This window comes from Salvelinus alpinus, chromosome 19 (genome assembly GCF_045679555.1).
Source record: "Salvelinus alpinus chromosome 19, SLU_Salpinus.1, whole genome shotgun sequence".
In the NCBI taxonomy this organism is placed as follows: Eukaryota; Metazoa; Chordata; class Actinopteri; order Salmoniformes; family Salmonidae; genus Salvelinus; species Salvelinus alpinus.
The window spans coordinates 44,180,378-44,192,799 of NC_092104.1; the positions used below are offsets into that span (position 1 = coordinate 44,180,378).

Sequence of the window (12,422 nt, forward strand, 5' to 3'; positions counted from 1 at the left end):
GGACCGAAAAAGAGCTTCCATCTCAAGGCCATCAGACTTACATTTTTGTCACCACTAGCAGGCCTCCGCCCAGTACCCTGCCCTGAACTTTAGTCACTGTCACTAGCCGGCTACCAGTCCAAGGCTGCTAGAGGCTGCTGCCCTGTACATAGACATGGAACACTAGCCACTTTAATAATGTTTACATACGGTTTTACCCACTTTATATGTATGTACTGTATTTCTTCATTCCATTCTTTAACTTTTTAGATTTGTGTGTATTGTTGTGTATTGTTAGATATTACTGCACCGTTAGTAACACAAGCATTTTGATACTCCCGCAATAACATCTGCTAAATATGTATACGCAACCAACATTTGATTTGATTTTGTGCGCAATTATAGTGGTTAACATTACTTTTTTAATGATTAACCCATCTCTGTACCCCACAGATACAATTATCTGTAAGGTCCCTCAGTCGAGTAGTGAATTTCAAGCACAGATTCAACCACGAAGACCAGGGAGGTTTTCCAATGCCTTGCAAAGAAGTACACCTATTGGTAGATGGTTAAAAAAGAAAGAAAAATAGTTTAATTTCATTCTGTACTCTGAAGTAACTCGCAATTTGGTAAATGGACTAAATGTAAACTAGAAAAATGTAATGAGGTTTTTGTTTTATCATTTGAAATGCTTGCAGGGATGATTCAAGCTTTGACCATGATGTGTCCTGCTCACAACATAACTATTTTGTAACTTATTGATATGGTTTCTTTTTCTGAATTATGATGATTAAAAAAGTCACCTCTGTGCATCCTTGGTGTACCTGGCAGACCCACTACTATAAATGTTTCAAATACAAACGTTTTGTATATTTTTTTTATATAGTTCAAATGGAAATTATGGTTGAACATATTTTGCTTGTGGATAGGTTTTTAATTTTGTACAATGGATTTTTGTTGCCGTTAGATTGTTACAATGGATTTGTTGCTTACTGAACAGTCAATGAACACATTTTCTGAACTGTTAAATAATAATAGGTTTTTATTGAGGAAGTGTATGACAGAGATTACAAAAAATAAATAATTGTAATACCATAGTCAAGTTTGTTTTGGGAATTGTGGAGGATGTAGTTCAGTCAGTCCTCTGCGACGTCTGGTATTTGTAGTCCTTTGTGGGTCAATGCCACAGAGGTAGAGGACTCTAGGGCCCAAAAGCCTGTTTTAGCAAGGGCAGTGCAACTGAGGACTTCCACCATTTTGAAGTAGTCAACTGGGTGAGACTTCATATGGGTTAAGGAAGGATCACATAATTCCATCCAGGTCATCAGGAGGGATCAGCCAATGAATTATACTAGTCAGAAAACATTCCATAACTGCAGGTGGCAGTAAATCTGGCTTTATACCCATTTAAACAACACACCATAGGTGGCAGTATGCAACCTTTAAGTTTGTTTACCAACTCATAGAAGGAGTAGAAGAAAATGGACTACTTCAAAATGGAGATGGCCATGATCTCAGGTGCCATAATGGGACATATATAACAATGTTGCTGTCTCTGTCCTACCAGAGTGACATAGAGTAACACAGATGGGAATATTGTTGAGTTGGTCTCTGTTTTGGGCTCACTTGGGTCAGGGAGGAGGGTACTGGGTTTGAGTTGTCATAGTAATGCAGGGCTTGGATTCAGATGATCCTGACCACAGGGAAGTACTTGTGAGCAGAGAAATCAAACTCTGGTAGTACCTAGAGATGGGGAGTACCATTTTTCTTATTACCAAACAACAATAATGACCCAGAAATGTTTAAATTCCCCAATTACTTTGTTTAAGTTTTGCTCATTGCATTATGATGTGTTGTTACCTTTGTCTCCTTGTGCCCCCCAGCAAGTAGCTTCATGACCACAATGTTGGGTTTGGCAACTTTTAGGATCCGATTCACCTGCAACAATCAGCAAATTAAAAGAGGCAATTCAGACCCACTAACAGGAGGCACAATCTATTTTACTACTGCTGGGTTTGCTGACCTCTGGGTCGGGGGTGGGGACGTTCTCCAGGATGAGTTTGGCTTGCTGGAAGTGTTTGCTGGCCGCCATGTAGAGGTCAGCTGACTTGGGAGGAGGACTGTACTTCTTCAGATCGGACATCTCCTACAGCCGATACACACGGAGAGAAACGGGTCACGTTACAGATTATATATATCTTTTTTTTTTTTTTATATCTCCGCTATAACATGTAATTCCTGATATTCGTTGCAGCGTGTCTGCAATTATGTTGACCTGGAATGCACCACAGACACAGGAAAACGCAAGCGCACAATCCTAGCTAGCGACGGTTGGTGACCCACTACGTTACCTTGAACTGGATGTAATGGACTGGCGGCGGAGTGACCACGCTGTTGAAGGGGGCAAAGCGGTGCTCGTAGCGCACCTGCTCGCTGTCCAACTCAAACTGCGGCTTCCGCACCTTCCTGTCCATATCCAGGGCGATCATAGTCTGCACCAGAGACAGGAATTCAGTGTGTGTGTGTGTGTGTGTGTTTATGCTGTCTGGAATGAAAACGGCACTGCAACTGAGCCAGGGCAAAGGACCCATAACATGTGTAGGACAAGTTCGTGTGTGTGTGTGCACACTTACCTTGTACATGCCAGCACACATGTTTTGGTAGGCTTGGCTCATGGTGATTTCTCTGCTGAGGGGGCGAGCTGCAGGCGCAAACACATTCTTATTGAGGAACAAGTTATGGATGGGGGCGGGCGGTGTACTCCCAGATGTATTCAATGCAATGCAAATAATGTACGACTTGATCCTGACCCCCTTGGCCTTTCTTCTTCTTCTTGGTTTTCTTGCTGCTGCGCCCTTTCTGCTGCTCCTCCAGGAGGCGCTCCTCAGCCACCTGAGAGCTGTCCGCCCGACTCAGAGTGGACATGAGCCACGCGTACAGGAACTCTGACAGATACCTACACACAAACACACACCTCAGTCAAGTGTACACGTGGAACACGCACTTTGGAACACACGTGCGCGCGCACTCCTCACCAGTAGATGTAGTAGTACTCGTGCATGCTGTAGAGTTCCAGCTCGAAGCCGCTGAGCAGGTACTGGATCATGATGCGCAGGTTGTGGTAGAGGATCCAGGTGCCCAGGCAAGCCAGGTGCTGTCTCTGGGGCTCCAGCTTCATCAGTAGGCTGTGCAGCGCCGCGTCCACCTTCTCTGCCTGCAGGGGGTGCCGCCGCATCAGTCCCATAAGTCAACCGCAGGAGAACAGCGACATGCAGTCAAGCGCGCGCGCACTCACATACACATTTTAGATCACTTACGACACTAAACAGCAACGCGTACGCAAACACTGTCTCTCTCACACACACACACACACCTCATCCTGCAGTGTGGCAAACTCCTCCAGGATGTGGCCTAGTTTGTCTCTCTGCCGAGCGCGGTTGTGTCCGTGGATTTGGATGAGACTGCAAAAGGGCTGCAGAGAAAACGAACAAGGTCGTTTCAGTCCATTGTTTGGAGAGAAAAACAGTGTAAGCCTATAATAGCTTCAGAATATGTTTAAAACTATCACGTTGATAGTCAGAGCCACGGCTCCATCTATGAATTTTGAGTGGTTACATTTTCCCCTAGCTCCACCCCTCAACTTCATAGCTAACCAAGTGGCGGGGATGCCGTTCGGTCTGGGGGGAAAAACACACAAATGAAGGATTGTGGCATTAATATAGAGAAAATAGGTCTTGGAACGCAGCCAGGTGACTTACCCTTGAGCAGTGTGTGACAAAGGAGTCAATGTAGTCCTTGGCCTGGTGGTTATTATGCAGGCAGCACCTGCAGAGGCAACGCATGGATCAGTCAGTTCTAGAGATAGAGCTTGAACACAAACTCGTAGGCCCTGTTCGAATACCTCAGACATACATATCCTTCCTTCCTTTGTGGTGTTTTGATAGGTGAAAGCAACACTGCCACCATTTTAAACACCACTCCAACCAATTCAGATCTCTTATGACTTCAAGGACGGTAGGAAGGATGTATTTCTAAAGCATTTGAAGGTTGGGCCGTAGAAAGAAACACTCCAATCTTCAATGACTTACTTGGAGGAGAGCACCGGCGGGCTGACAAAGTACCTCAGAGCGTCTTTGATCAAGTCCTGCATTGGTTGGGTCCCAAACACTTTCTTATTATCTATCAGGAACGTTGTCTAGAGACAGGGAGGGGATTCATCAGAACAGGGCCAATCAGAGGAGAGAGTTGTCCAGACGCACCAATCACGAGGGAGAATGTTGCTTACCTGCAGCAGAGACCTGGAGAGGACGCAAGGGGACTGCTCACTGAACTCGCAGAAAAAGTCCTGAAAGCAGAACATTAAAACATTACTATAAACCTTTAGCAAATGCTCTAACAGGCAGACCATTACAGTATTGTCAGAATGTAGTATTCTAATTATTATTGTAGTATTTACAGACGTAGTACCAGAATTCCATGTAGGTTAGTTGTGTTGATGACCTCGCACACGGTCTTGATGCGGTCGATGAGCTTGCTGAAGTAGTTGACCATCTCCTCCCTCTTGAGGATCTTGGCATAGCGGGGGAAGGTGGGGGGCAGCAGTCTCTGGTTCACCAGCGGTTCAAACCCCATCATGATCGGTTGATCTGGAACGCGGGGGGGGGTCAGGGTTCAGAACTGTGAGTGGCTCAAATGCGGTCAGAGGTTCTCCAACGAGTGTAACATTGCCTCTTACGGTAGTGACGGACACATTGGGCCTAGGTGCCATAGTGTAGTGTGTGTGCGCGTGTTACCTCCTTTAGTAGTATCGTTCTGGTACTGAATGCCATGCTCAATGCTGGAGTGGAGGGCTGGGAGGAGATCTGCTGCCTGCTGCATGAGTTTCTGGGCTTCACTCACTGAGCTGGTCTGACAGAGCCAACATGACATTACGCATCAGTCAACCAATTACACGACCCAATCAAAAATCAAATCAGCATACCGGTATGCACATGATCCTCTTTCTTAGTGAAGCTAAGCTAAATGTGTGTGTTAGCTCTTTCTTAGTGAAGCTAAGCTAAATGTGTGTGTTACCTCTTTCTTAGTGAAGCTAAATGTGTGTGTTACCTCTTTCTTAGTGAAGCTAAGCTAAATGTGTGTGTTACCTATTTCTTAGTGAAGCTAAATGTGTGTGTTACCTCTTTCTTAGTGAAGCTAAATGTGTGTGTTACCTCTTTCTTAGTGAAGGCGATCAGCGCTGTCAGCAGAAGACGTGTAAACTTGATCCTACTGAAAAGTGCTATCCATTGCTGATGCTGAGAAAGGCATAGGAAAGGGTTAAGTCACACACGCACACACACAATCGCAAAAACACACAATATATCTTTGTAGACCCTAGGGACACACAGATTTAGCTCTGTCGTACAATGCTCATTCCTTTTATTTTGAGAAACGGCTGCAAATTCCAGACTTGTCTCACTGAAAGGCTGCCTCACTCTTAGCTCTGGTGGAGCATGGCAGAAGGCATGGGATATATGCCGAAGCCCAAATCGACCCCTAGAACGCTACACTACACCCTATGCACACTGAAATAATTTGATAGGTGTATAGATAAGGCTATAAGTGTTCCTCTGATAAGCAAGGTGGGATTTTGACCATATTGCTTAGACCTATCAAAGCCTCTTCGATCAGCAGTAGATAGGGCATGAGGGTTAGGGGTCGATTTAAGGCCATTAGATGGGAGAGACGATAAGGTGGACTGGTGGATATACCCATAGGGAGAGAGTGACAGTCTTACTTCCAACTCCACCTCTGGGTTCCGCTGCTCGCCCTGGCGACTGCGTGTGCTCTACCGGAGAGAAAAAGAGGGAATGAGAGGGAGAGGAAGAGGAGTTAACTTGTGATGGATGAGCTGTGCAGTTCTGTTGGTGGTACTGTACACACTTGCGGTCATTGAAAGTTAAGGATGAGCGATATTATTCAGTAATGCGTTTGGCCATTCTGCCAGAGTGTAGTCGTGTTGTTACTTCACGGGAAGAAAGTAGGGTGTAAGTACTGTACCTTAACTCTTCTCTGTAACTCTTCCTCCACATCCTTTAGCATACCTGTTGGTAGAAGGTTAATTTGGTACACACACACATTACTACATATATATTGTATACCGCCAATGCCATACATGAACCACAACACTGACTAAGCCCGTCACATGAACATCACCTGTAACCCGTAAATCTGTCACATTGTTGGCCATCTTGAAGCCATACGTCATGGCCTGGAAATCCTCCTGGAGACAGAACATAGAACAGGATCTTGAATATTACACCTAGAACCAAACAAAGCGTTGTTTCAGATCAAAAGATGTAGGAGGGTACAGCGGGTTGCAAAACTCAGGGAACTTCCAATAAATTCCCTTCTGATTCCGGGAAACCTCCAACCAGGACTTCTGGAAAACCAGGGAATTTATTGAAAGTTCCCGGGAATTTTGCAATCCTAACTGTGTCCCATAGACAGGATTATAGGAGATAGAGACAGTGTGCGTTATCCTGGTCCCAGATCTGTTGGTGCCGGTTTGCCAATTTTTATGGCCATTGGCGTGACTGTGTGTGTGCAAAAACCCAAAGGGATCAAGTGGCTTACCTCCTCGAACACCGCGGCTTTGTTGACTTTCTCACGGGCGATGTCACACACCTTGAGGATGCCCAGAGCGAAGGCCTTGAGGGCGGGGTCCTCGATGAGGTCGGGGTTGTGGACGTACAGACAGGTGAACACCGTCTGGGCTAGGGAGTGACCCTCCAGCCAGGTGATCTACACACACACACATTTGTTTTGATTGGTAATTAATTATGGATCGTTTGTTGATTCAGTTTGGTATTGATAAGGCAATAAAACTGACCAAGCAGCAGAAACAGGTGTCCATGATCCCAATCAGCTCAGGAAGACTGAGGTCGCTCACTCTGATGGAACCATCCTAGAGACAAGACAGGATGAGAGAGAGGATACGAAAGGGAGGGGGAAGAGTCTTTATGGACTATAATGCACCTCACTAAACATAACATAACACCATCGTTTTCATTTCACAGTCTGAAACTCTAGGAATCAGAGCCATACCTTGACTGCCTGTTCAAAGCTGAGTACTTTCCTGTTGACCTGGTTGCCAATCATCCCGGCGTCCATCTTGGGGTCCATCATCTCAATGGCGGACATAGCCTCAAACAGGCCAAACCTGCTGAAAAACGTGCCATTAGAAAGACCTAAAGTGTGTGTGTGTGTTGTCTAGTGATAGATACCCAGTATTCATTAATGAGACAGACTGCAAGCACTTAAGTATTTCACTAATGGTTGATTAGAACAGTGTGTGAAACAAACAAACACTCATACTCACAATTTGTCATGGAGTAACTCCCCAAGGTTGAGCTCTGTAAATACAGAGAGAACAAATGCAACTGTACTCAGTCATCCGTACTATACGGATGAAAGCCAGAGCAGTATTTGTGTTACAGTAGTACAGTGTAACACCAGCATGTACTGTATAAAGAGGTACACAGGAACTCATCATCAAATAGGAGTTAGACCACAAAGGGTGAATCCTAACTTCTACTTAATTGAATTTGTCATGCATTGATGTCAGTGGGGTCAGCAGGGCATCTTAACCTGTGCCATCCAGCTTGCATTTCAGACTGGTGGCACCAAATTCCCACAGAGCTGAAAACACTGGGTATACATTAGGAATTGCTGTACTGTACAGGCCTTTCTTTTACTGGTTGTGTGATTTACACCAATCTTTTGATGAGAAACCCAATTTACCAGGTATTTCGGAACTGTCTCACAAACAAACGAGAGGGGCAAGTATCAAAAGCCCCCAAGAACTGACATCACTAGCACATCCTGAAATACGGTGTTAAAGCATGTCTCACACACACACACACACACACACACACACACACACACACACACACACACACACACACACACACACACACACACACACACACACACACACACACACACACACACACACACACACACACACACCTTGTACCTTTGCATGCCTCTTTGAAGTCATGTGTAATGTCCACCCAGTTTGCATTGTTCCTCATCTTCTCTGGGACACCCAGTCCCCATCCCACATCATCATCCTCAACTGATGACTTCATCACCATGGTTAAAGCTGAAAGTAAACCCAGTAGAAGTACATGACACACTTCTCTTCTGACTTCAGTGTGGATGTTCAATAGGCCAGATAGCCAATTTCCTGGACCAGAGTGGAACTGTGTTCTAGTGACAGATACCCAGTAGAACTCTGGTCTAGCTGTATAAAATGTACTCACCTTGCAAGTTATTTGCCAGCCCGTGACTGTCCCCGTTTGGCGACACGTTTCCCACAAACAAAGGTATATCCGTAATTGGTAGACGATTGTGATTGAAAACTCATCGTTTGTGTCGCTGAGCAGTGCCCAATGAAGAATTACATCCATTTGTTAGATGCAACCACTCCCCACCCCCCAAATCAAAACACAAACTTGCACTACTGGCACCATGCTGTCGCAGACAGGAAGTAGAACGGCGCGTGTGCGTGCAAAACAATGACATCCATGTTTGGTTTTGATAGCATTTAACAATTAGATTGTATTATGTCCTGGGCACTGCTCAGCAATGCAAACAACGCATTTGTTATCAGAACCGTCCACAGGTCACAGATATACCCTCTGATGTGGGAAAAGCATTGTCAAACAGGCACAAACACAGGTAGGTAAATAAGTAGCACGGTCGGTTCTAGCTCTTGATCATGTCTCTCAGTTCCATTACATTACACATAAGTCACTGGATGAAGGAGTCTTCTGTAGGGAGGAGTTTTGTTAAGAGCCGCGACCCTCAGTCTGAACATTAACACATTGGTTTTGGAAGCATAAGGACTTTATCTTTCATAAAATGTTAAATTGATACACACCTTTTATAAGGTTAGGTTTCCCACACAGCCATATTTCCATATTACAACACTTGTTTACTGAAAAGACAGAGTGGACTACCTGTGCTAATTAGCTATCTAAATCTCCGAACACTTGTGTGTAAACGGAAGACCAACGACACAAACATGTTGTCACTAAAAAATAATGTCGGCTGCAACTGTGTTAAAACTGTGTGTATTTTCCATTTGTGAAATTATTTTGATGGGATATAAAAGTAGAGGGATTTATGTTTCTAGAACATGGCTTCCAGAGCCAATTCAGCCTTTAAACAAAACATGTAAGGTCCTTGGACTAAGGAATAACGTTAGGCTCCTTTAGTCCAATATTGGGCTAGGTTGGTTCGTGTTAGACGGATATACATACTGTACGATCTCTGTTTAGAAACTGGCCTATATGCCAGATAGCAAGGGAGTTATGACATACTGTAAATAGCGTAAGCATAGACCTTATACCTGTGTCAAAGCAAATCTGAAAGCAACTATTAATGTATGACAGAGCTATTTTGGGGATTGAGGCGGTCTGAAACTTCAACTAATGGGCCTCATTATTGAAGAGTAGGATGGTGTGTGAGAAATACAACACTTGTTAGGGTGTAATATCCACTTTACCAAACAGACAGGTCAAAGTAAGATCAGACTCCTTGAGGGATTAACATGCTGATGTGTAGAGTGACTAAGCAGCTTGAGTTAATGCCTAAAATGGCCTTAATTGTGGGCACTAGTGCAATGGAAACGTTCTGAAACAGTGATCCACGTGTCTGTCACTAGGGTCCAAGGCAAGGGGACTCAGCAGGCGATCCTTTTTCAAGTCTATGCTGACTGTCAGGTTAACCAGCAGATCCGACCTGCTTGCTTACAGCTGCACTAGGGTTGGACAGGCTTCCTGTGTAGAGTACGACACCATGGAGCTGGCGCGAGATATGGCTTGGACAACGTACCGCAGTCCAGGGATGAGAAATGCATTGTACTCTGAATTGTCCCATTATCCCAACTGTTACACAGATGATTGAAAGACTGCTAGTTTTTCTGGAAAACTGTCCTTTTCGTCTCATGCTAGGTAGCAGAAGCCACACAGCCATTTTGAAATGGCAGTGTCAGCCAATTAGCTCCTTTGTTGATCAATGCAACTTGCCATTAGCAGTCATTCAATCTTCTCGGTGTAACAGTAGGGATAATGGGACAATTCAGAGTACAACACATTTCTCATTCCTGGATTGAGGTACATTTTCCGAGCCATATCTCCTGCCTGCTCAGTTGCGTCATTATCTACGCACAGGAAGCCTGTCTGACCATAGTAACGCAGCTGTAAACAAGCGGGTTGGATCTCCTGGCTAACTATCAGGTCTGTGAAGGTTTCATTCAATAAGATAACTAGCTAATCGCAATTTGTAATGAAACACCGAGTTTGCTGTCTTTTCACTAGCTAGTCATTGTTAGAAGCTAATAGCTATGATAAATATATATAAACCCCGCCTATTTCTACAAATAGTATTCTTAATGTGATTTTCAACCTTAACCACACTGCTAACCTTGTGCCTAACCTTAAATTAAAACCAAAAAGCAAATTTTTGTTTTCATTAATTTTTACGATGAAGCTAATTTTGACTTTGTGGCTGTGGCAGCTAGTGGAAACCATAAACCATACGAGCGGGCTAATAATGTCGTTGACGCTAACTAGCTAGCTTGGACTCTCTGTATCAACAAAAATGTTTAATCATGCATATCACACAATTAAAAGATAATATATATTACGCCATTGCATGAAACATGTTGCCAATTTTAGCAACATTTGGCGTGATCTTTGACCATACATACCGTGCTAACTGCTAGCGTTACTAGCTAGTTGTCCGAGGCTCGGGAAGAAGCACAAATATGACGTTAGCGTTATATTGCACGTTGGGACATGAAGTCCCACAACATAACTATGCAAATCCTTGGAGGGTCTCTCTGGGTCAGTGGGTGCTGGTTTCAGGTCAGGTTTTTTAATTTCCTGGTTCTAGGTCAGTATGGGGGTTTTGCCCTATATGTTATTGCTACAGTATGTCTGATCTTTGATCCGCGTTTACAGTATGCGTTCATTCTGAGATGCTTGGTCGCATATTTTCGCGTCACATCTAAAAACTAAATTTGCATTCTCGCGTTATTCATGGATCCTGGCAGATCTTCTTGACAGTTCTCCAACCCAGTAGGGGGGTTGTACATCGAGGCATCGTTTCAGGCAACACACTTACATCTAGGGATTGCCTCGTCCTAATGGGACAACACTAACTTTCCATATACCTAGGTTCGTAAAATGTTTATGTTTGAATATTTTTTCAGCATATTAGTGCATGTCTCTGACATTATTTACAAATGGCTAGCTAAGTTAGCAGGAACGCTAGCTAGCTACGCTAACGTTAGCTAGGACACTGAGCAGGTGCAGTGGGGGCTGTGATGTCCTTATTACCCGCCAGCCAGTTATTTCGTAAACCAGTCGGTCACTGCTAGTTAGCTAGCTAGCCATTGTGCTAACTATGGTGATGTTGTTGTGAATGAAGATCTGAATAAGTGCATTTTGCAACAACACATTTGGCAGATAGCCAGTCTGGCCAGATGACGTTTAACGTTAGCTACATCGATTAGGCCCTTCTACAGCAGTTGGGGCATTTAGCCATTCACACTTTGATGCTGGCAATAGGGATAGTTTTGTGGAAAACGTACGCTAGTTAGCTAACGTTAGCTAGGTGAAGATGCTTGCTGCAAAGGCAAATAACGGACAACAGGGCAGACTAGCCCAGGTCGACTGAGTGAAGAACAGGATTCTCTCGGTTTTTCATTTCAGTCCCCTTGGCTAACAACAACTGGCTGTACATGTAACGTTAGGTAAACTCGTTACATCCTTGTTGATTTTTAAATATTTTTAATTATGGCCTCCAATTTTATATCCAGGAATAGTGCTTACAGTATAGGCTACACACTGTTTTAAATCATCAATAACATAATGAATGGTAATAACTCATTAATGACCCAGGTCAAATGTCTACATACATGCTGCTTTTGTCTTCTCTCTTTACTAGTTTTTTTCTCCTATTGGCTTGCAATGCTTTTGGTCTGATTACCCTAGCTAAGTGGCTTAATTACATAGTCGCAGCTCTTTCGTTTCCTGACACTGGAGACCTTTAATTCTACTGGACACCCTTTTGTTTTGGTTAAACAAGTTGAGCTTGATAGATAGACAGCAAGACCGGCCCTATTTTGTTACATTGGATATATCGATACGGGTTGTTCATTTAGTGCCATCTCTCCATGTTGCTGATCTCATCTTGCCACAGGATATAATAGAAAGGATAGACTGGGATTTACAGGGGTGAACATTAAAGTCCAGAGGGAATGACAACTGTGTTGCATTGCTGATTCTTGCTTTTCTTTATTTGCAGTTGATGTGAAATGTTGACGTGTGTGAGAAAAAATGAATAAGCCCAAAATGACCACTGAGAAAGGGTGAGTAACCATTGTCTCG

At 43.9% G+C, this 12,422-nt stretch overlaps 2 protein-coding genes across 7 annotated transcripts in view; one reads left to right on the top strand and one right to left on the bottom strand.

The window, feature by feature from the left end:
• Positions 1-1,003: 1,003 nt before the first annotated feature.
• Positions 1,004-10,873, bottom strand: LOC139545694 (N-alpha-acetyltransferase 35, NatC auxiliary subunit-like). 2 transcript variants are annotated; one of them, XM_071353725.1, is made up of 23 exons: positions 10,739-10,873; positions 7,997-8,125; positions 7,340-7,373; positions 7,066-7,180; positions 6,851-6,925; positions 6,595-6,762; positions 6,175-6,241; positions 6,019-6,062; positions 5,756-5,806; positions 5,190-5,273; positions 4,773-4,887; positions 4,447-4,625; positions 4,265-4,324; positions 4,068-4,174; positions 3,738-3,804; positions 3,353-3,451; positions 3,015-3,193; positions 2,790-2,935; positions 2,613-2,680; positions 2,331-2,471; positions 2,003-2,125; positions 1,840-1,917; positions 1,004-1,722 (listed from the first exon to the last, which is right to left on the bottom strand). In XM_071353725.1, exons 2-23 carry the CDS (start codon positions 8,115-8,117, stop codon positions 1,663-1,665), a joined length of 2,181 nt encoding a protein of 726 aa, XP_071209826.1. In that variant the 5' UTR covers positions 8,118-8,125; positions 10,739-10,873; the 3' UTR covers positions 1,004-1,662. The 2 variants fall into 2 exon arrangements, with proteins under 2 accessions (XP_071209826.1, XP_071209825.1); XM_071353724.1 differs by having other exon boundaries at positions 7,066-7,183.
• Positions 10,146-12,422, top strand: part of LOC139545693 (cytosolic carboxypeptidase 1-like) — a 44,096-nt gene continuing 41,819 nt past the window's right edge. Inside the window, exons 1-2 of one of the 5 annotated variants that reach the window (XM_071353720.1) lie at positions 10,146-10,265; positions 12,340-12,403. In XM_071353720.1, the coding sequence (XP_071209821.1) occupies positions 12,372-12,403 (32 nt within the window). In that variant the 5' untranslated portion in view covers positions 10,146-10,265; positions 12,340-12,371. Of the gene's footprint in view, positions 10,266-10,889; positions 11,208-11,390; positions 11,786-12,339; positions 12,404-12,422 lie in introns of those variants that run through there. The other 4 variants (XM_071353719.1, XM_071353723.1, XM_071353722.1 and 1 more) reach the window with 4 other exon arrangements.

What these genes read in the sequence shown, in the direction of transcription:
- LOC139545694 (XM_071353724.1), bottom strand. Translation starts at nt 8,117, where the DNA reads ATGGTGATGAAGTCATCAGTTGAGGATGATGATGTGGGATGGGGACTG. An exon ending in AAGCCGCGGTGTTCGAGGAG is followed by an intron (nt 6,242 to 6,594) that starts GTAAGCCACTTG and finishes TTCTGTCTCCAG; the next exon opens with GAGGATTTCCAGGCCATGAC. An exon ending in TCCCCACCCCCGACCCAGAG is followed by an intron (nt 1,918 to 2,002) that starts GTCAGCAAACCC and finishes TGATTGTTGCAG; the next exon opens with GTGAATCGGATCCTAAAAGT.